The sequence below is a fragment of the Balaenoptera ricei genome, chromosome 2 (genome assembly GCF_028023285.1).
Source record: "Balaenoptera ricei isolate mBalRic1 chromosome 2, mBalRic1.hap2, whole genome shotgun sequence".
Taxonomy (NCBI): domain Eukaryota; kingdom Metazoa; phylum Chordata; class Mammalia; order Artiodactyla; family Balaenopteridae; genus Balaenoptera; species Balaenoptera ricei.
Window position 1 is genome coordinate 185238557 of NC_082640.1, and position 22324 is coordinate 185260880.

The following is a 22324-nucleotide window of genomic DNA, read 5'->3' on the forward strand; positions in this document are numbered from 1 at the left end:
ACTTGAAGAAACACTGAGGAACCATTTTAAATGACATTTTCAATTACTGAAGGATATGCTTATAATAGAATATTAAGTACAAAAAGTAACATAAAAATTATATTCTTTTTAACAAGGTTGAATTGAATCTATCTATCTATCTATCTATATATATATATTTTTTAATACACCGTACAGTGAAAAAAGATTGGCCAGAAGGATGCCAAGTCTCCAGTAGCCGTTGTTTCGGGGCGGTGGGCAATTCGGTGGTTCTTTTGTCCTTTATCTGGTTTTCTGCATTTTCCAAGCTGTATTTAGCCTTGCCAAATGCTCTTGATACAACGAAGTTTCCATGCTGCAAGGATTTTCAGAGATGAATAAAAATTGCACTGAGTTGCAATATTGGAAAATCCTACTCCCGAGTTAAGTGTTAAAAGCAGCTTGCTTTCCCCTGCGAAAGCCTCCGATTCGCTGTAAGAAGTCACCTCCCTTCTCCTTAAAGGCCTCAGGGTCTCAGTTGTTTCATCTGGCCAATGGGGACGACAACAGCCCTCCGCGGGAGCCGGCTGGGAGTCAGTGCGGTGACTCCGCCTAGAAGCGCTTGGCCGGCTCCCGGCCCGGAGCAGGCGGAGAAACCTCGTAGGTGCGCCGGCGGCGATAACGCGCCGAGTGGCCGGTTAGCTCAGTTGGTTAGAGCGTGGTGCTAATAACGCCAAGGTCGCGGGTTCGATCCCCGTACGGGCCACGAGTACGGCTCTTTTTCTTTCCCTCCCCCACGTTATGGGTTTGTTTTACAACTGTAACTGTCTTTGAAAAATATGCCTTTTGAGTGCTGTGCGCCGCGTGCAAACAGGAGGGAGTCGCGGAATCATTCTGGACTCGGCCCGGAAGTTGGGGCAGGCTGCCGGTGGGGAGGGAGGGCAGGATCCCGCGCGGGCTCGCGCTGTGACTGGTTACCCCAAGTCCCGGCGCGTTGCAAGCCTGCAGCCCACTTAGGGTCTTTTTTTAGGATGCTCTCAGTTGCCACCGCCGGTTGCTACCTAATGCAGAGCTTCTGAGGGCCCTCGGGGGGAGACCTCAGTTTTCTGGAGTTCTTAGAATTGAAAACCCAGGCTTGGAATTCATTCATTCCACACATCTTTTTTTTTTTTTTTTTTTTGCTGTTGTTTTGTCTTTTGTTTTTTGAATATGGAACGCTTCAAGAATTTGAGTGTCATCCTTGCGCGAGGGCCATGCTAATCTTCTCCGTATCCTTCCTATTTTAGTATATGTGCTGCCAAAGAGAGCACCGTTCCACACACGTTAATGGAGCGCATACTGCATGCCCGGCGTCCGAGTCTAGGCAGGGAGCAGTAAATGAGAGACACAAATTCCAACCCACATGGAAACAGTGACCAGCCAACGACTGCCATGTTTTTAGTGAGGCCCTTCTGGTTGTGGAAGTGTAAGCAGACTGGGCAGCGGGCGGGAGAAAGAGAACCAGGCATGGCTTTCTTGACATGAGAGAAGCCCTTTCAGGCCTAAGTCATTTTGTGATCTAAGCCTGGCCACAATGCTTGCCCTTGAACAGGTCTCAGTAACAACGATCTTAAGGGAACGAAAGAACAAACTGTTATTGAGCTAGAGAAGTAACGATACCAAAGATAATAAATCAGTTGTAAAGACTCCCAGTTCTGTTTCAGTGGTAAAGATTAGCCGGAAGCACTTTCTTGAGCTGTTTTGCAGAATTTAAACTTTCTTCACCAGATCTACTGGAACCTAAAGATTGATGATGTTGACCTTTTCTGACCCTCATGATTTGAATCAACGACTCTGCCCCAATTCTAGGCTGAATTCTCCTCTGCTCAAGCCCCTTCATGAATATGCATATACCACCCAAGCCCCTTCATGAATATGCATATACCACCCAAGCCCCTTCCGCAATTCTGCTGTTTGGATTGACACCACTTTGGGAGAGCTCCCTGGTGTTCTCCTTACTCTCTGCAGGTAATACATCCTTCCTTCTCTCAATTTTTGGCTTGGTTGTCTTTTGGCTCCACACCCACCAAGAGGCGAACCCAGTTTTTGGGTAACAGAAGCATCTGGAAACCTCTTGCTACTTTTTTGTTTTTCAGAGAGCTCTTAGACTTCACGTTTCTTCCTCCTGGTTCTGCAGTGTGTAGCCAGAGGGCAGCTGGATGAATTTCTCACTCATAGTCCAAATCAGGCATTTTTAGTTTAACAAAGTCTAGCTTTTTAGGGTGAATGCCATATTATATCAGGGTCCAACTGTAACCGAAAGTGGGTTCTGGCTGCTCGCTGCTCAAAAGCCAGTAAAGAGGCAAGGTTGGTGGAAAGGAAAGTTTGCTTTATTTCAGATGCCGACAGTGAGGGGAGGGGGGGTGGCGGGGAGTGAGGCCGGACTCCTGTCCAAAGGCCAACTCCCCACCACTGACAACCAGTGGGCAAGAGCTTTTATAGACAGAGGGAGGGGGCTACATGCAGAAACAGCACAGTCAGCTCTGACGGTCATCCTGAAATTTGTCGTGCGGTGCTCTGATCAGCGTCATCTTGATTGTTTTCAGTACAGTTAATCTTCAGTTGCAGGGTCGGTTTGTTCCCATTTCTTTGAGGCCAATTCTTGGAATTGTGGCAGCTTCTGTCACGGCTACGGTCTGGTCATCATGTAGTTACTTTCTTCCACCTGGTGGGGATTTCAGTACCTGCAAGACAGCTCCCAGGATACGGCTCAGAATACTATGTATAGCCCTTGAGGAGGAACTAAAGGTCCTTGACTTTGCTTTCTGACTAAACTATTATTGTTTTGTCCTGTTTGACTGTTTTCCTTTGCTTCTGTATTTTCTCACTTCTCTGGTTACACTTATTCTTTGGCTAAAGTTTTTCTACAGACAAAAGGCAGGCGAAGGACATGGCGGGGAAAGACCATAAAGTCCGGCTCCATTTCACAACCATGCTTGAAAAATCTCCAGTGAGAACATCTACTAGATCATTCATTCTTTTTTTTTTTTTCCCCAAGCCCTGCAGCTTGCCCGATCTTAGTTCTCAGACCAGGGGTTGAACCCGGCCCAGCAGTGAGAGCACCGAGTCCTAACCACTGGACCCTGAGGGCGCTGTTCTCAGCTTGTCACGGGGCCATGGGGGCAATTATTCATTCTTTTCTCAAATAGGTCTTAAGCTCTGACTTAAATCTGTAACGGCTCAAGGCTTAAAGCCACAGACCACAGGCTTAAAGCCGTTGGCAAGTGCTCAGTGTGTACTAAAAGTGCCCACTAAATGCCAGCGATGGGACCGTTGTTATTATGAACAGTTAGAAGGAGAACCTAGGGCTGCTGACCTCTAGAATAGACACCTGTACACTGGTTGCATTTCACACCTTGGATGTGTGTTACAGGCACCTTGTTAGATGTGGGGACCTTGCAGAGGAGAAGCCAGCCGAGGTTGCTGCCCTCAGAGCCCATACTTTCCTAAACAAGGGCTTGAAGGGGTCCAGAATACACCTCTGCGGCATAAAAATTATTTTGAGCAGAAGCCATTTGAGTTCCTGAAAAGCCTCATCTGCCTAAAGTAGAGCCTTCCAAAAGAACTCAAAAGAATTCATTTGTCATAAATCCCCAGGGAACAATCAGGCAAGACTGACTTTTATCACTGGAGAGGAGAAGCTGGCATCACACCTAAACAGGCATTGTCATAAAACTATCTTATCTCCCATCTACTCTAGGTAAGAGCCTATTTATCTTTCCTAAGTTGTTTGTTTTCCGGTAAGTGCCCTCTCCACCCATCCCCTCCCCTGTTAAGATAATACTATATAAGCCCCACATTCTAACTGCCTCTTTGAGTCACATTTTTCTGTGAATTCCTGTAGGTACATGAATAAAAATACATTATTAAAAACGGCCTTTTTTCTTGTTAATCTGTCTTTTGTCGGTTTAATTCACACTCCCCCAGAGACTGAACCTGAGAGGATAGAGGAAAAGTTTTTCCTTCCTGACAGGCTCAAAAAGATAAATGGGATACTGTGTTCTAGATGAGGGGCAGTTCTTGGCTTAGGGATCAGAGAGGATCTTTCTGACATCTGAGGATGGAAGGATGAGAAGGTCTTTCTTTCAAAAGTTTAAAAAAAAAAAGAAGAAAGTAAGGAAGGAAGGAAGGAAGAAAAGAAAAGAGAAAGACAGAAAGACAGAAAGACAGAAAGAAAGAAAGAAAGAAAAAGAAAAAGGATTAAGAAATTGAAACAGGGACTTCCCTGGTGGTCCAGGGGCTAAGACTCTTTGCTCCCAATGCAGGGGGCCCCCGGTTCGATCCCTGGTCGGGGAAATAGATCCCACATGCTGCAACTTAAAGATCCCGCATGCCTCAAGGAAGATCCTGCACGCTGCAACAAAGATCCCAGATCCTGAGTGCCGCAACTAAGACCCGGCGCAGCCAAATACATAAATATTGAGGGGGAAAAAAAAAGAAATAAAGAAATTGAAACAAATTCCACAAATCTAATCTCCCCTCTGGCCAATCCTTAGTGAGGCTACTAATGATAGACGCTGCAGGGAGCATAGCGAATGCGAGAGTATTGACCATGATGATGATGACGATGGTGGTCCTGTGGAGAGAAAAATGATCAGAAAGTTCACTGGAAACTTCTCAGACACCAGCCTGGCCCCCAGCTGCCCCCACCATGAGCATCATGGCATTCACCATATTATACTGCAAATGCTGGTTTTGTCTTCCTTCTTCCAGCCTAGACTCTATACAGAGGGCAGCGATGATGACTCACCCAACAAGCGCTTAGTGTTTGTTGATCAATGGCTCTACTGCCCCCTTGAGACAGGTGCACGCACTATCGGCTACAAGACACGCGGAATCAGGAGAGTAAAAGGAGGGGAGACTGGGAAAGGATGGGCCGAAGAAGTGGGGGCGGTAGAGCTGCGGACTGAGCTGTGAAGAGGGGTGGGGCGGTTCATTCGCTCGTTTGTTCATTCATTCATATTCGTCCATCATTCATTCCCTGAGCGTGCACCGCTGGACACTGAATGAGTAAAACTACACCCTCGAGGTGCGCCCCGTCTGGGTGAGTGGGTAGGGAGGAGGGGGCCGGCATGGAAACAATTTCGGGGTTGGGGAGCACACTTGTTAAAAATGCACACTTTGAGGGACTTCCCTGGTGGCGCAGTGGTTAAGAATCCTCCTGCCAAGGCAGGGGACACGGGTTCCAGCTCTGGTCCGGGAAGATCCCACATGCCGTGGGGCAACTAAGCCCGTGCGCCACAACTACGGAAGCCCGTATGCTGCAACTACTGAAGCCCGCGCGCCTAGAGCCTGTGCTGCGCAACAAGAGAAGCCACCGCAATGAGAAGCCCGCGCACCGCAACGAAGAGTAGCCCCCGCTCGCCGCAACTAGCCCGCGTGCAGCAAAGACGAAACGCAGTCAAAAATAAATAAATAAAATAAAATAAATTTATAAAAAAAAATTCACACTTTGAACCCCCTCTCGGATATATCAAATCGGAAGGTGTGGAGGTGGGGCCTAGGAGTCTACGTCCAGGCAGGGTCTTCACGTGACGTTGAGAACATTTGGCCAGGGTGATGTTAGGGCCGGGGCTCTGGAACCTCGAGGACCGTTGCCTGAGAGTTCCCGGACAGCTCCTGGAGGAGGTGATATGTGAACGATAAATACGTCCACGACAAGCCCTAAGAAAATACTGCCGGGTCCTGTTGTTGGCGACGCGGTGGCAGAGCCGGGACAGCTCAGGCCCCGCCTACCGATCTGCTCGGTCAGGTGCGTTCGCCTTCCGAGGTGTCTTGGCCTGCGGGGCACTCGTAGCTGCCCCCCTTTCCCAGGTGACGCACATTTGAGCGGCCGGCGCTCGGCGACCCGGGTTCGAGTCCCCGCCTCGGCCGTCATGGCGGACGCGGAGCCGGAGGCTGAGGACGGCAGTGAGGATGGCGGCGGCGGCGGCCGGGCTCCCGCAGGCCAGAGCGGCAGCGCCGCGCGCGTGGCCCCGCTGGGCCCCGAGCAGCTGCGGCGGGTCCTGGAGCAGGTGACGAAGGCGCAGCCACCCGCGAAGCCGCCGCCGCCGCCCTTCGTGCTGCAGGACGCGGCGCTGCGGTTGCGGGACGCGGCCCAGCAGGCCGCCCTGCAGCGGGGTCCCGGGGCCGAGCCCCCGCGCCCGCCGCGCCTGCTACCGCCGCAGGTGAGGCGCCGGGAGGGACATCCGGGGAAACTGAGGCCCGGAGGGGGCCGAGGCCTCGCGGCGGGCAGGCCGGAGCTCGCGCCCGCGCTTCCCCTCAGGCCTTAGAGCTGCCCAGCCCGAGAGACCGGTGTCCGCCCGCGTTACAATTCAGGGCGTCCCCACACTCAGCTCCATGGGGACCGCAGGCCACCCGCACCTGTCACCGCCCCAGCGTGTTCAGCTCCTCCCCCGCGCCGGGCCCTCGGAGCCTGTGCCCGTGGCGGCCCCTGCCTGGGACCCAGCCCTGCTCAGGGCTCCTCCGTGCCGCCTGGCTCCTCTCGCAGGCCTTCGTCCGTTCATTCCGCCTTCCTTGAACACTCACGGTGTTCCGGGCCCTGCCCGAGGCGCAGCGTCGACCGCAGCCCTGAAGAACGTGAGGCACGTTGTGGGCCTGACGTGGGGGCTGCTGTAGAGGGAGTAGTCCTTAGGCCTGACACCGGAGCGGAGACCTGAATGGGTTAGAAGGACATTAAGAGGAGAATTTTCCAGGTGGAAGGTGCTGCAAGTGGCCGAGACTCGGGACAGAATAAGTACATTACAGTAACTTGGTGCAGGGCTTGTGGCAGTGCCTGTGTTCGTAACCCCAGTGACAAATGGCCCAGCACGTGCCCGACATTCGCTTAATGAATGAGATACGTGAAAGCACTCTGTATACTGACCAACATCCTTTCTCAGCGGTGCTATTTCCCCGTCACACAGCTCTTGGCTGCTAGGGAAGCTGGATCTAGAATATGGTCTTCCGAGCCCAGAGGGTCCGGTGTAGCACCTGAAGCCTGAGGTCCTTCCCATCACGTGTAAAGTCACATCCCCTTTCAGCACTGGGCTTGTAAAGGACAATGCTTCTCACTCCAGAATTGCCATAGATTGTTCTTGCACTAGAATAAATAGGCAGAGAATAGAATCAGCAGTCTTCACAGGGTTTCACTTACGGTTTTGTTTTTGACTGGGTGATTTTGACAGTTTAGAGTCATACCCAGTTGGTCATCAAGACTGGAAAGGTTGTCTCACTAAAGTTTGGGAAGACAAGTATGATTCTGCCCAAATGCCATACTTCATAGAGGTGGGACCTTGGGTAACGCGACCTCTTTGGGCTTTAGTTTCCTTACTTGCAGGAGGTTTGGCTCCTTGGGTGAGCTTTCCAGCTCGTACTCTGCTGGAGAAACAGATGCTTCTCCCATAAGCCCTGCACAGCAGGTCTGTGGAGTCAGAAGGGTGCCAGTGGCTCGTTTGCCGGCCTCTGCTCCGTGCCCAGCGCTGTGCTGAGCCGCTTGGCTCTCAGCAGACACACAAAAGTGCTTTCATCAGCGTTTTACAGATGAGGAACTAGCTCAGAGGGGTTGAGTGATTTTTGCCCAGGGTCCCCCCTGTGTGGCTACTCTCCAGGACCTGTTGAATGTGGCTACAGCTTTTTGGGTTTGGTAGCTTAGGAAAGAGTCCAAAAATGACGTGTTCCAGAAAACGAAAGCAAACTTAGGTAGCATGATTGTGTTCGGTAGCTAATCTAGTTGGAATGATATAAATTCTACCTGCATTCACGACGATGTAATTTTGCAGTCTGTTCAGCTAATATTCTTTGCCCGCCCCCCCCCCCCCCCAAGCTGTGCCATAGAGGCCACAAAGACAAATCAGATGTGTACCTTGCTCCTAGGGAGGTTATGATGGTACCAGGGAGGTAAAACATGACTCAGGATAACTTCTGATCAAGGTCAGAAAGCTAGAGGTACGATAAAGAACTAAATGCATTGAGAGAAAGGGAGAGGTTATTTCTGGCTGAGGGAATCAGAAGAGGTGGCATCCGAACTAGATCTGCAAGGGTGGGTCCAAGTTGAAAATGCAGGAGAGGAGAGGCAGTGCTGGAGGTGGGGCAGGGTGTGCCTTTGGAGATCCCCGGCCCCGTGGTTCTCTGTTGGGGGTGGTGTGGATTAGAAGGCACAGACCAAGTGGACACACTCCCACAGGTCAGCCCCTATCCCTCCCATCCTTCCCGTTCCTGCCCCACAGAAACATTTCCAGTTTCCTACCACACGACGTGACCTTTCTCATGCATCCCTCCGTTCACACGTTTTTCCTTACACCTAGAATATGTGTTCCATCTGGCAAAAATTCTACTCAGCCTTCAAGGCCCCCCGTGGAGGTCACCGCTTCTGGGAAGCCTACCAGGCCTGAACTCTTCCTGCCCCTCTTACTGCACCCCTTGCACCATGGTGTCGTTTTCCTATCGGTGTTCCTTAGGAAACCTAGTCTGCCTTCAGAATCATCAGTGGAGCTTTGAAGGTACAGATTTTGAGGCAGGATATCCTGAGTCAGCAGGTCTGTAGCTGACTGAGGTGGGGCAGGGGAAACACCTCCTCCCCAAGGGTGAGGCTGGGACTTAACTTTTGTTGTGTATTGGCACCCAGAGATACTTAGTAAAACTTTGTTGAATGAAATAGACATATAACAAAGTATCAAGTATAGTACCCACTTGGTAAACTGGTCTGGAAAGCAGATGAAAGAATTAGACCAGCTTGGCCACTTGTGGTAATTCTAAAGCAATAGGATTTGGCATGCGGGTTGAGGGGGGGTTCTATCTGTCTGTCTGTCTTTAATGGCATTATCTGGTAATACCCCAAGAGCTCAGAGACACATTCTAAGTAATTGGTAGTAAAGTGAAACGAATGTGATTCTTAAAAGATGTGCAAGTAAATCTAGTTGTCATTGGATTCACAGTAGCCCAGGACCAGCTCTGTACCCTTCCTCAAAAACCAATATGTTGACTTGTCTTTGCTGTTTGTAGTAAGTGTATAACATGCACTCAGACAGATACACTCCAGCTTGATGTCAGTGAGGGTTTCCATTCTGTCCTGTGTGATATTTTTATTGACCCTCTACTTGGTAGAGGGTTGAGTCCAAAGAGGGCCTGTTGGTGACCCCAAGTTGGTGGTTCTCAACTGGGGGCAGTTTTGCCCCACGGGGGGCGTTTGGCACTGTCTGGAGACATTTTTGATTGTCACAGCCTGGGGAGTGCTACTGGCGTCTGGTGGGTGGAGGCTGGGATGGCGCTCAACAGTACACAGCACGCCTGCCACGACTCACTTACTGGTCCGAAATGTCAGTTGTGCTGTGGTTGAGAAGGCCGGCTCTGGGTGATGAGGTTTGTCTGTCTTTTCTCCCTGGAGAAGGATGCTCATTGTTTCTGCTCGGTGAGGGCAGGGGCCTTGTTTTGCTGCCCCTTCCCTGAGCCCATGACAGCTGTCTCCGTAACACCCGCAGCGCTGTGTCGGGCACCCGGGCGCTGCTCAGTATTTGTGGAACCTTGTTGGCAGCAGCCCTTCCCTTTGGTGGGTGCTTTGCTGTTACAGACAGTGCTGCCTTGAACCTCCCAGACATACATCTTTGTGCCTGTGCCAGTGTTTGTTCTGGGATCCAAGAAGCAGGATTGCTGGGGATCAAAAAGCACATGCATTTAAAACTTTGTTAGATGTCAAAAAAAAAAAAGTTGGTGAAGAAATGCAGCCCCACTCCTAGGTGTGTGCCCTGGAGAAACTCACACGTGTACACACACACATACGTCACAACGCAGAGCAGACCAGAGCGCAGGGCTGGCGACCACCTGTCCTCTGACAGGAGAACGTTGTTCTCGTGCTGCAGGGCAAGGGAACGCCTGAGAGCTGCACACCTCAATATGGAGAATTTCACAGGCAAGATAGCGAGGAGAAAGCCCCGGACTTATCATCTCTGGACAAGATACCGGAGATGATATTCACTGACCTAAAGCTTAAAAACACATCAAAACGGAACTGCATATTTTTAGGGATATCTACAAGTGTAATATAAAGAATGCATGAGAATGGTAAAGAGCAAATGCAAGATAGGACTCAGAAAAAGGCATGCGGGTTGGGGGCATAGCAGAGGGCTTTCCCCGGGTAGTAATGTTGCATGTTGTAAGGTAGGTGGTAGCGACCTGAATTACATAGTTCTTCATGGCTTTTTTGGTTTCCAGAATTTCACTGAAAACTTTTAAAAAGGAGGCCACACATTGAATTGAGTCCAATTTAGAGTACTAAGAACTCCAAGTTAATACACCTGTGGTAAAACTATCAAGAAGGATATTCATGAGCTCATTAGTGGGTCATGACTGGTATTTTTTTTTTTAAGTGATGTAGAGTAGATACTATCAGAAGGCATTTATGTAGGAATGGTAAGTGCATGAACTTTTTATTTTGTTTATATATGCAAATGTTTCTGCAAGCACGAGGGGTGTGACGTAAAATAGATTACTGTGGACTGGGCAGAAAGGCTGAGAAACACCACTGGAAACAGTACAGATACATTATATAGACGTTTTTCTATGTAAGATGCATAAGTTAGAAAAAAATCTCAACAGTGGATTTAAGATGAGAGTAAAATTGCAGAAATGTTGATAAGCATGGTGCTTCTTTTCTCTTTCTGTGTTTAAGCAATTGGAAGCCATTTGTGTCAAGGTTACATCTGGAGAGACGAAAGCTCAGGGAAAGCCGATGCCTGCACTGGCCACCATCCAGCCCAAGACAGCCAGGCCGAGCCAGCCGCTCGGGAGGCACTGCAGCGCGCTGGGGCTCCGCGCCGCCAGCTCTCGGCTGCCCGGGCCGCAGCCCCTCCTGAGCCCCGGGCCACAGCCGCGTTTCCCGAGTCACCCACCTCAGCCTCCCGTTCAGGTGTTCGTCCAGAGGCCGCCGCTCGCCCTCCGACCAGTCCCTGCGCGGAGAGTCTTGGCCTCTGAGGCCCTGAGTGGACAAGGCACCACGCCGCCCCCTCTGCCAGCCTCTGACCCGCCGGCAGGAACATCTGCTTCATCCAGTCCAGCAAATTTATTTATTTCCAGCTCGCAAACAAAATGCACCAAGAAACTAAAAAAATCTTTAAAAGTGAAAACACGTTCTGGACGGATATCTCGACCTCCCAAGTATAAAGCTAAAGATTATAAATTCATAAAAACAGAGGATTTGGCCGACGGTCACCCCTCAGACTCTGACGACTACTCAGAACTGAGCGTGGAGGAAGATGAAGACCACAGGGGAAGGCAGGCGCTCTTTGATTTATCGAGCTGCTCTCTGAGGCCCAAAACTTTTAAGTGTCAGACCTGTGAAAAGTCATATATAGGAAAGGGGGGGCTCGCCCGGCACTTTAAACTGAATCCAGGCCATGGCCACCTGGAGCCTGAGACGTTGCTGTCTAAGAAAGCCAATGGGAGCATGATCCCGGGCCCCACGGAGGGCAGGACCGCCAGCCTGGCATCCCCGGAGCTGTCCACGCCAGCTCTTCTAAGTGAGGAAGGGGCCTGCTCAGCACGGGCTGGCCTGCAGGTAACATTTCTGTCTGGTGATAGCGTCCTGATTCCTGCCCATCCTTTTTTTTTTTTTTTAATCTTTTTTTGGCCACGCTGTACGGCATGTGGGATCTTAGTTCCCTGATCAGGGATCGAACCCACGCCCCCTGCATTGGCAGCACGGAGCCTTAACCACTGGACCACCAGGGAAGTCCCCTGTCCATCATCCTTAAGTTAACTTTATGTTGTCTGCACTGCTGCCAGGTAATCGAGGAGAGGTGTGTCTTCCGTCTAGTGCAGACGGTTTACTGATGGGAACGCAGGCACCAGTCCTGTAGATCCAGTCAGTAAAACTAATCGCAAGCACTCTTGGCTGATGCTGACATGACTATGGTCCTGGGAAAGGTCCAAGTGGGGGGCGCCAGTCCACAGGGCTGCTTCCTGGGGCGTCCGCAGTAAGACGTCTGCTTGCCGTGTTCTCTCCTTGCTTTGCCCCTTCCGAGACTCAATCAGACAAAGCAGATACGAGTCACCGTGAGTTTGCATCACCACGTCAACGTTTATTTACTGAAGTTTTAACTTACCCAACATGTGTGGTGAGCATTTGTGTGCCATGTACAATAGATCAGTTATTTAAAAAACAGCAGGTGGATCACTTTAACAAATGGCGGGCCTCTGTGGTCGCCCTCATCCCACTTTGTCTTAAGCTTCCTTCCTTTTCCTTTGACTTGTGTTAGCTGTTGTTCGTTATTTGTAGTTTTCAGACGTTAAATAGAGAAACCGGCATTGGAATTGATGTGACTACTTGATGGGAGTTTGTGACTTTAGGGACCTGGAAGCTGTTGAAATTGCGTGTTTGCCTGCTCGTGGCGACCTCATTCCCAGCAGCGGACGGGGTTCCTGCAGGAGGGCCGAGGCCGGCGGCTGCTTCCGCTTTCACATCCGCTCCTTGGGACCTGAACAGACACCTCCTGGGCCCAGGAGATCTGTACCGAGTGAGGCCTAGTGGTAGAACCATGGGACAGCCCTGTGTTAGGATTCAAAAACATTGTCTCACCTTGCAGCCTCAGTAATAATAGTAATAACAGTCACACCGTTTGTTGCACGCCTGCTTTGGGCGGGAGCATCACGTACATTCGCTCAATCCTGTGAGAGCCCTAAAGGCAGGTGCAGGGGTCCCTACTGGAGACGAGGCGCGTGGGGCTCAGCGGGGACGACGGGCTCCCCGTCGAGGCACGCCTAGGACTCTGTCGGGCTGGGGTTAGACCCAGGTCTTTTGACCTCAAACCCTGCACTCTAGGCCCGGCTGCCTCTGCTAGGAGGTTCTGCGCCTCTCACAGCTGGCGAGAGCCCGACTTCCGAGAGACCTCTAACTTTTCTTAAGTTGTGGTAGGATCAGGATGCCCATGTAGTTTGTCACCCAAACCCAGACATTCTGAGAATGAAAGGGGCACTATTAACCATTCCAGGAGACAGCAGGCGCAGCCAGGACTGCCTCAGACAAACTGGACGACCAGGCCGGCTGGCACCTTCCATTTCCTTCAGTAATGAAATCTTACACCACAGCGAAAGCAGCTTCTGGATATCTGACTTCTGGAATTTAGGCACCTAGCCTTGCTCCAGACGGCTTTGAGGCCGTGGGGTCCCAGAGAGGCTCCCTCCAACCAGAACTGTGTCTCCTCTCCTGAGTCGGCCGTGGATGGCCACGTGGTGCTTAAAGCCACAGGCAGACCTGGCGTTCCTCCTGAGGCTCCATTTTAATGAAGATTTGGAGGGAAGATTCTTTAAGAGGACACACTTTGTGCTAGCTTTCCTTGTATTTAACCTTCTACCAGTCCTGGGAGATGTAGGTGTATTATTCCTCTTTTCAGAGGAGGAGGGAATTGGCACAGAATGAGGAAATAGCTAGCTAGTGTTAGATCCCGATTCTCTTCCCAAAGCTGTGCAAATCCATGGAGACAGAAAGTAGATTAGTGGCTGCTGGGTCTGGGGGGAGGGAGGAATGTGTGATAATGTGTAGGGTTTCTTTGGGGGATGATGAAACTGTTCTGGGATTAGATAGTGGTGATGGTTACACAAGCTTGTGAATATCCTAAAATCCACCTAATTGTATGTTTCCAAAGGATGAATTTTATGGTATTTGAAATATATCCAATAAAAAATAATTTAAAAAATCTAAAAGTCATGGGTAAATTATGAATTAACAAAATTCAGGTCAATTTTTAAGATGGTAGTGACATCAGAAAAGTCTTTTGTTTCATTTTGGGCAACACCCCAGGGTTAGGGTTTGTCAGCCCCTGACTTGCAGGGTAGTATTCGTCTGGTGTCTTAAAGGGATACTTGGTTTACGTGTAAGATGCATTGATTATAGTTAATGTGTCTTAATTATGCAAGGAAGAAGAATTTAGCAAGTTCCTTGCTTTTGACTTGACATTGTTCTGCTTTAAGGTTTTCATCATGGTGTATAAATCATGATTATTTTATTTTTGTTTGGGTGTGCAACCCTATCTAGAATGGTCAGTCTGTAGACGTTGAAGAGGCGCTGGTGTCTGAACCAAAAAATGGAAGTTTTTCAGCCCTTTTGAGATCAGAGAGACACCCTGGACCTAGAAGAAGCGGCTACTCCGTGGCCCTCCCAGAGCCCAGCACCGCCGTCCTGGAGCAGAGCGGAGTGGTTCGCCCGCAGGTGGGTGTTGGGGCAGTTTGTGCACAGGGCCCAGCAAGGAGCAGAGCCAGGCTCCTGGAGGTGCGTCGCTCTTAGAACCCTGTTCTTGAAACCTGTGTCTCTGGCATGGTACGTGGCGGTTCACTGTTAGGTTTCTGAATTTAGAAGTAAAATACCCAGTTTAGGTCAACTAAACAGTTCACCTGATGTGTGTAATCAGATGAAGTGTGTAATAAATTCAAAGACAGCATTATCTGAAATAACTCCTAGGTGTACCTGTTTGAAATGACCAGAGAGCCTTAAATATAGAGCTGCTTGCCTTTTTCAGTTTTAGAATAATTATAAGCTGTGTTTTCATGGAAGCAGTTTAGAAAACAACAGAAATGGTTTTCTGTTTTTTTGTAAAAAGTTTCAAGGTATAAAAGCGTGTTGCAGGTTTTGAACTCTAGAATCTCCATTCCACCCCCTTGAAAGTAAGTTTATCGAATTTAGTTGGATTGGCTTAGAAAAGCGGAAACCCAAACTTAGACAAATTGTCTTTGACTAGGATGTATTTATTTGCCTGCTAATGGCTGGATGAGTATCTTAAAGAAAAGAAGTGAAAAACAGCAAGAGAGAGCACGAGATAAGTTAGTGAGACAACTGGCCCCAGAAAGCGTGGCCGCCGTCAGGGGCCCGGCCTCCCGGCTCCTACGCACGAGCTTCCCGCTGGCCCCTCGGCGGCGCCGGCTGCCGGGCCTCCTGCTCGGTTCCAGCCGTGCCTCGTTTCACTGATGCCCTGACCCTTAGCAGCTCCACTTAGGTGAGAAACCTGAACCTCACAGAGGCTGTTAACTTGTACCAGGTCACCCCGCAGGTCGGTGGCGGATCCAGAATTTGGATCTGAGACCAGTGAGGCGACCCTAACACGTCACCTTGACTCGCAGTGCCACACCTGTCACACAGAGAGTCGAGGAGTGCTCCGAACAGCACCGCTCTTGATCTCACAGACGGGAGTCTCCCCAGAAACGGGCATTCATCTACACAGGAACTGGGTGTCCGTCCACTATCGGGCCCTGTCCTGGCTGGGCGGGGACGCTGTGCAGGGGGAGAGGTGGCGGCCGGAGCAGCCAGCGGCAGCACTGCCAGGTGCGCGTGGCTGGGAGCGGGGGGCCGAGGAGGCGCCCCCGCTGCTGCCGTGACGTGCGTCCTGGACGTCCGGACGTTGGCCAGGCCACAGAGGGGCCGCGCCCCGCACGCCCGCCTTCTCACGCCTCCCGAGCGCTGGAAACCAGCTGCTCGTTTTGCTCTAAGCGCTCTTGAAAGTCACGATTAGACATTTTTATCTTGCAAATGAAAAGGTTTTCCTTTTGCCTTTTGACTGTTTTATGACCATCTGTGGCTTCCTCGGAACCCCTGCCAGTTTGCAGCTCCCAACTGATGGCCCTTCCTAAGCCCTGAGCCCGTGACCTCCCTGAGCCTTGTATGACTGTTTCTAGGACTTGTCGGTTTCGCCCTGACATTCTTGCCTCCCTGGGTGATCTCACCCATCCTCCTGGTTTCTCAAACCACCTTCCGTCTGCTGACTCTCACGCCTGTACTTCTGTCCAGACCACTCCCGAGCTTCAGAGCTGATTTCAGGCATCCCCACCTGCTGTCCTGTAGACCCGTCCACATCCTGCCAGAGCCCACAGGCTGGCTTCCTGCCCCACCCCCTGTTCTCAGGGGGCTGCCCAGGTGCTCAGCTGGGAGCCCAGAGGCACCCATGACCCCTCTTTTCCCCCTTCACTCACCCCTCCCCCATCCTGAGGACTGAGGATGGTGCCCTCCCTGCATCCTCTCCCCCCGCCTGGGGTCCTAGTCTCCTCGTCTGTCCCGCCTGTACGGGTACTTTGGTGGTGGTCTCCTGGCAGCGGGCTGCCCCGGGATTTGCTTGCATTTTCGTCTCGGGCACTAGTTGGTGAGCCCTGGAGAGCAGGAAGCACGTTTCCCCACCGCTGTGTCCTTCTCCAGGCGCCCACCACTCGCTCAGTGCTGTCGTGCGGGAGCCAGACTCTGAGCCCAGCGTCGACCACGGGGCTTTGTCAGTGGGCGAGCAAGTGCGATACTTAACAAGGCAGAACGTTTACAGTCGAGAGGCGCGTAATCACTGAGAATTCAGGGAACTTTCTGCCTTCTGTGTTCTTTGCTACAACAACTCATTGGCTGCTGGGAAATTCTTTCCATGCTTTCAGAGATGTCAAACGCTTTCTTCTGGTAGTTTCTCCACCAGTGTGACCGGGAGGATCTAGTGGAGTTGGCTCTGCCTCTGCTGGCTCAGGTCGTGACCGTGTCTGAATTTCTTCTGATGAAGGTGAGTCTCCTTAGTGTTTCTAAGTGATTGAGGGGATGATTTGAAGTTATTTAGAAAGGCGTCCTTCATATTTCCTCAGAAGGAGCCAGGCCCTTGGGAATCCTCTCCCTCCCCGAGGACAGAGCTGAAGTGAGCCTGCCGGCCCTGCCCAGATGCCCGGCACACGGCTCTCAGGCGGGCCGCGCGCGGACTCCGTGGCTGTTTTCATTTTGGGTGGGAGGAGCGACAGTCACCTTTCTCCTGGCACCCACCCACCCTGCCAGCCTCCTCCACTGCAGCTCTGCCCCCGGTGAGCCCGCTCTGAGATGCGGCCTCACCGCCGGCACCCACGCTTCCTGGAGGCGCCCCGAGAGGCAGAGGCCTGGCCCTCCCTGGCCTGCAGGCCCCGGAATGTGCCCGTTTTGGTCCTCAGGGCCTTTCTGCCTTCCCGTACCGCTCCCCTGGCCACCATCCTCTGGTGGCCCTCATCTGGGCTGGTTTGTTTCCTGGGCCGCTTCTCCCAGGCCCATTCTGGTGCCCCCCCAGCACAATGCTGGGCACACAGAGGCTCTCGCTGGGGAGCGAAGGCTGTGCCTGTGTTGATGGCTGCTGAGGGCTGAGGAACTTGAGTCCTTCCCTCTTTCAGATTTCTCTCTGTATTTTCCATTTCATTGCCTTGGGTTTAAACATTTTTTTTGTCATCTTTATCTTCACTAAGGTTGAAAAAGGTCATCTAGCAAAACCTTTCTTCCCAGCTGTGTACAAGGAATTTGAAGAGTTGCATAAAATGGTTAAGAAAATGTGTCAAGATTACCTCCGTAGCTCTGCTCCCTGTTCTCTGGAAATAAACAACAGTAAGGTAACAAGCTCACAAGAGAGACTCGCTCTTACAGCCGAAAGAAGGCTGTCCATTAAAAAAGGAGGATGTTTATTTTAGTAGTGACATCTTCACAGTCAACTTCTTCTAGCTTTTTCTTCCGTCAAGTGCAGGGTTTTTTTCTTAATATAAAAGTGATACATGCTTTTTTCAGAAAACTTGGAAATACAGATGAGCTAAAAGAAAATTGCAAACACCCATAATCCTCCCACTCACCGATGATCACAGTTATTAATAGACTGTGTCTTTCTTCAGTGTGTAGGTGTTTGCAAAGGGCTGAGTTACACAGGGACCAGTAGTTATTGTTTGTGGTTGCGTTGACAGAATTCTCATTTCAGTGTCATTGCCTTTAGCTATATTGGGTCCTTGACAAAAATATGTCGTGAACTGATACGGATATACTTGTCTTGGATCAAACCCTTTGCTGGGCAGAGTGTGGCCCGTGGTCAGGTCACCCAGGGGCCTTTTGCTGTGTCCAGCACGGAGACTCAGGTCTGTGCCTCCACCGAGCAGCTCACTGACTCCTGGCAAGTCCCTGCACCCCCCACCCCTCTGCCAAAGGGCAGCACTGAGTTCACGGGCTTTTCCGGCTCTCACGTGCCGGGGCTGTAATAGTCTGGTTCCGCCAGACAATTGAACAACATGGATGGGCTTGGAGGGCATTATGCTGAGGGAGGTAAGTCAGAGGAAGACAAATGCGGTATGACATCAATTATATGCGGGATCTAAGAAATACAACCAGCTAGTGAATACAGGTACGTAAGTAGGTCAGAAGGTAAATACGTGGTGTCGGGTTTACTAAAAAATCACTCACACAACAATGAAGACTGCTTAGGCCATGTTGACTTTGACTGCTCCTACCATTTGATTACACCAATGATGGAGCTGCCTGTCTGTGATTGGAAAGGTGAGTGTTTTCTCAGTACAGAGCAGGTACTTCTGTAGCAAGAAGTCTTAATCTACACTGTAATATAATATATGGGTTTTTTGGCTTTTGTTTTTTTGGGTCATGATCATTAGTTTTATACAAATTCAATATTTAATATAACCTAATAAACTCTTGTGTTTTATTTTCTTAAATCATATATTTTTAAAATGCAATGGATTCTTTGCTAAGCCTCCCATAGATGCCCTGGTTGGCAGTGGTCACCTACCTGTTTATAAACCGTCGGTTAAGCCGGTGTGGGTACCATCCTGTTATGGAGCAGACAGGACGTGCACGGACGCTGTGCATGCTCACTGGGACCCTCCTTTGTGGGCAGTTCAGGATGTGACGCAGCCTCTCTGGAGCGAAGACAGTGGCTCTGTTGGCAGGGGACACTGTCAGGTTGTTGGGCACTAAGCTTGCCGACCCCTGTTCTCTAGCTTAACTGTGACCTGCTGCCCTTCCTTCCTGCCCCACCCCTTGCCTGCTCTGTGGTGTTCTCTTTATGCTGTCTAGGTATCAGTGATGATGGCTGTTTGGTTATTACCTTAACATCCAGTGCTTTACATAGGTTTTGCATAGGGAGTCTAATCTAATCTTTACAAAGTCCCTTCAGGGCAACTGTGGTCTCCCTTCAGGGCAACTGTGGTCTCCCTCATAAGATAAGGAGACTTAGCAGGTAGGTGGCTGCCAAGGTCACCCAGGCTCTGAGCAGAGGTGCTGGGGTCCAGCTCTGGCTCTCAAACCCACATCCTTTCCACCAACTGGGAAAGGAGATCTGGTCCCAGAATAGGCAGGATTATCTTTCTGAAGATACCAGTGAGAATTCAAAAAAGGAGGAATAATGGGCAAGAAAGTTACCATGGTGTGAGACTAACATTATGAAGCTTGTGACGACAATTTATCTTCATTTTTCCCACTGTTTAGGTGGCACCTTGCTGTACAAAGGGACTTCATAGATTTAAGCTCAGCCCTTTGTTCTTAAGTGTTGACATGATTCCGAATCTTGTGTTTTGAGTGGAGCGTCTCTATGGGCCCCTTTCTGCTCAGGTTGCCGAGTCCTTAGGAATCACAGAAGAATTCCTGAGGAAAAAAGAAATACACACAGACTGCACTCCTCCCAAGTGCACCAGCCGAGAGGAGGACCGGGAGGTGCTGGAGGACGCTGGCCCACAGAAGAGGGAGAACGAGGTGGGCATGGCCGTGCGGGGGCACCCGGCTACTGTCCGTTCTACATTGGATTATTGGGGTTGGATCTCTTCAACTCACAACACTGTTTTCCAGGAAGAAAAGGTGCAAGGTGGCCTGTTTCTCCCTAGTCTTAGTTGGTTGCATCTTCTCTTCCTAGACCACAGAGGAGAGGCTGGCTTCGGTGAAAAGGACCAGAAGAGAACCTGTGCCCCGGGACACCACAGAATATTCTGCCGACGGTGGAGGCCTGCAGGGGCCGGCCTCGTGCGCCCCAGAGGCCAGTGCGGGTAAAACGCTCTCTGTGGGGTGCACCCTGGGGCTCAGAGGCCTGCTGCTCGGGTGGGTGCCCCTGTGGCCACGTCTCAGAGAACCCTCTGCTTTCTCAAGAGTTTTACCCCAGCCTCCCAGTGTTCTGTGGGTCCATGTTTATTCCCTGTGAGTCTTGGGGTCTTTGGGGTTTTCTTGCGTCCCTTATTGAAATGAAGAGCTGCCTCGTGGTACTGAGTCGGTTGTACCTGGCGGGGCGGGGGGGGGAGGGGGCGGGTCCCAAGAAGCTAGGCAGACCTGAGACCAGGGACAGGTCCCACGGACACACCAAGTCCATGGCTTGGCTTTCGTGAGACTTGGCTCTAAGTGCCAGCTGAGAGTTAACATTCGAAAATGAGACATGTTCTAGCTTTTATTTCGGCTCTAGCTAGAACTGATCAATGAGACAGTTGGAACGTATGGCAGGCATACTGAGAATGATTATATAACTTTCTAAAATCTTATCAGGGCTGCCTGATACCTTGCCTTGATTCTAAAGTCTCTAATTTAAAGAGGCATTCTCCATTCTAGAACTTACTACTTAATTCTTCCGGAGGGGAGGGCCGATTTGTTCATTGAGGACGATGAAGACCCTCTGGCACCTGCTTGGAACACAGCTCCTCTCCCCTAACTAGTCTGGGTTTCCTCTTTTAATTTCATCCATTCTTGGAAGCTACCAAGTAACAAGGAGGGTCTATGTTTTCATTTTTGGGGCAAGAAAATTACTTTGGACTAGCTTGTTTTGGATAGTGAGTACAGTGACCGGCCATAGCAGTACACAAATGATTGTCTGTTTTTCCCAACTGTTTAGGTTTTGCCCCTGGAGTAAATGGGGGCGCCTCTCACCCACCTGAAGAAAGTCCCACGATGCTGGTTTCTGAGCTCGACAGCAGCACAGCACAGGCGGGCCAGCAGCTGAAAGCGTTTGCTGACTCAGCCGCTGGGAGTGGGTCTGCAGACCCTGCTCTCTGGTTTCGAGAAGCCCGTGGGCCGGGGGTTTATACTCAGTTAGGAAAACCAGGATCGCTGGCCCAGGACCAGGTGGCAACGTCCTCTGGGGAGAAGGCCCAGGAACACTCGTCAGAACAGGACGCTGGGGACGGCCCGGGAAGCCGGGCTCTCTGCGGCACCTCGATGGCCCTGCCACCTGGCCGGCCTGGAAATGCAGAGGCGGGAAGCCTCCGCGAGGTGTGTAGCCCCGGCGAGGTCCTGCTTCCGGAGGCCGCGGCCCCGCCGCAGGAGAAAGCATGGTCCGTGGACATCATGCCAGCCGGCTATGCCTACGGCACCACGTCCGAGCCGGGGCCTCAGCCCAGCCGGGGTGGATTGCTGGGTCCTGAAGGGGGCCTCACAGGCCACGCGGGGGACTTGGACCAGTCGCTCTGCGGGACCGAGACACCCGCTGACCGGAGGGAGCTGGAGGGCATCACTGCCGTCAGGGAAGCCATGGCTTTTGAAAATGCCAGTGGGGGCCCCACGTTGCTGTCCCAGCGACAGGAGCAGATACTTATCCAGACTTCTGATGGGCGTGTCTTGTCCCATCCAGGCTCCGTAGTGTCTGGGGAGGGGGACGTTGTCATAGTGACCGACACAGAGGGGCCTGCCCTGCAGGCGGGCCCCCCGGAAGGGGTTCCTCTGGAAGCCGTGGAGACGGAGCCCCCTCAGTGAAATGGAGCCGGAGCCGCAGTCCTACATTTGTATGTATTTTACCCGGAGGTCTACTTCAAGGAATGTTTATTTTTCTAATGTGAATACTGACACACAAGTGAACATTTTATTTATAAAGAATAATGTCTTTCTACCCCACTGTCTACCTTTTTCTACATCTTGCTCATTGTAATAATGGCAGATACGTTACCTGATAACAAATTCCTGATAACATCTAACTCCTAGGAGCTTTTGACAACTATTGCAGTTAATACCACTACACTATTTCTTGAGTCTCCCCTGCTCCCCAGTTCCAAAAAACTATGCCCCCTTTCTCTTCGGTGATAATGCTGCTCTTTCACCAGACTTGGTCCATACTAGAAGCTTCTTTTGGGCTCAATAAAAAAATAAATATGTAAGCTTGCCATCTGGGCAGCATTTTATTGGGAAGTAGGAAAGAAAGTTGTTTCTACTGACACTTTATGGATGAGGAAAGTGAGGCATAGGGATGGGACCCCCAGTCCTTTGATGTCCCACATGTAAAGTCACTTATCAAGATCTCTTTTTTTGGAATGTTTTCCTTGGCTCTATTACGGGGAGAGAAAGGGAGGGCCATTTGCCCACACTCAGACGAGAGCATCAAGAGGGCACAGCTGTCCTCTGCCCCCAGTGGCAGAGACTGTCAGGAGAGACCCCGGGCAGGCGGAGCTGGGGGTCGTGGGCCGCACCCCCTGGTGCTGTGCTCCCGCCAGGCCCGCTGTGGAGGGGCGGGCTTTATTCTTGGGGGGCCGCATTGTCTACAGCCCTCTCAGTGACTGGGGGCGTTTTCCGGTCCTCTGACTTGATAGCAAAGCGGGTCCAACAGGAACAGGAGGGCGGGCGTCCCTGCAGGACGGAATGAGTAAACCACAG

The 22324-nt window shown here is 51.1% G+C and overlaps 1 protein-coding gene and 2 non-coding genes across 5 annotated transcripts; 2 read left to right on the forward strand and 1 right to left on the reverse strand.

Moving 5' to 3' along the window:
• The first annotated feature begins 650 nt into the window (after window positions 1–650).
• On the forward strand, window positions 651–724 carry TRNAI-AAU (transfer RNA isoleucine (anticodon AAU)). Its single transcript has one exon. It is a non-coding gene; the product is annotated as a tRNA-Ile (tRNA).
• Window positions 725–1161: 437 nt separating this feature from the next.
• Window positions 1162–1268, reverse strand: LOC132361093 (U6 spliceosomal RNA). The gene has a single exon (XR_009501406.1). It is a non-coding gene; the product is annotated as a U6 spliceosomal RNA (small nuclear RNA).
• Window positions 1269–5833: 4565 nt separating this feature from the next.
• On the forward strand, window positions 5834–21831 carry ZNF839 (zinc finger protein 839). Of its 3 annotated transcripts, none has more exons than XM_059915033.1 (8): window positions 5834–6164; window positions 10643–11527; window positions 14003–14176; window positions 16395–16487; window positions 17185–17325; window positions 19319–19459; window positions 19617–19736; window positions 20577–20689. In XM_059915033.1, the coding sequence occupies exons 1-8, from the start codon at window positions 5874–5876 to the stop codon at window positions 20592–20594; spliced, it is 1863 nt and encodes a 620-aa protein (XP_059771016.1). In that variant the 5' UTR covers window positions 5834–5873; the 3' UTR covers window positions 20595–20689. The 3 variants fall into 3 exon arrangements, with proteins under 3 accessions (XP_059771016.1, XP_059771015.1, XP_059771014.1); XM_059915032.1 differs by having other exon boundaries at window positions 5836–6164; window positions 17185–17320; window positions 20577–21831; XM_059915031.1 differs by having other exon boundaries at window positions 5838–6164; window positions 19617–19746; window positions 20577–21831.
• The last annotated feature ends 493 nt before the right edge of the window (window positions 21832–22324 follow it).

Coding starts and splice junctions, on each gene's coding strand:
- ZNF839 (XM_059915031.1), top strand. CDS start 5,874: ATGGCGGACGCGGAGCCGGAGGCTGAGGACGGCAGTGAGGATGGCGGC. Junction 6,165..10,642: donor CGCGCCTGCTACCGCCGCAG/GTGAGGCGCCGG, acceptor TCTGTGTTTAAG/CAATTGGAAGCCATTTGTGT. Junction 19,460..19,616: donor CACAGAAGAGGGAGAACGAG/GTGGGCATGGCC, acceptor TTCTCTTCCTAG/ACCACAGAGGAGAGGCTGGC.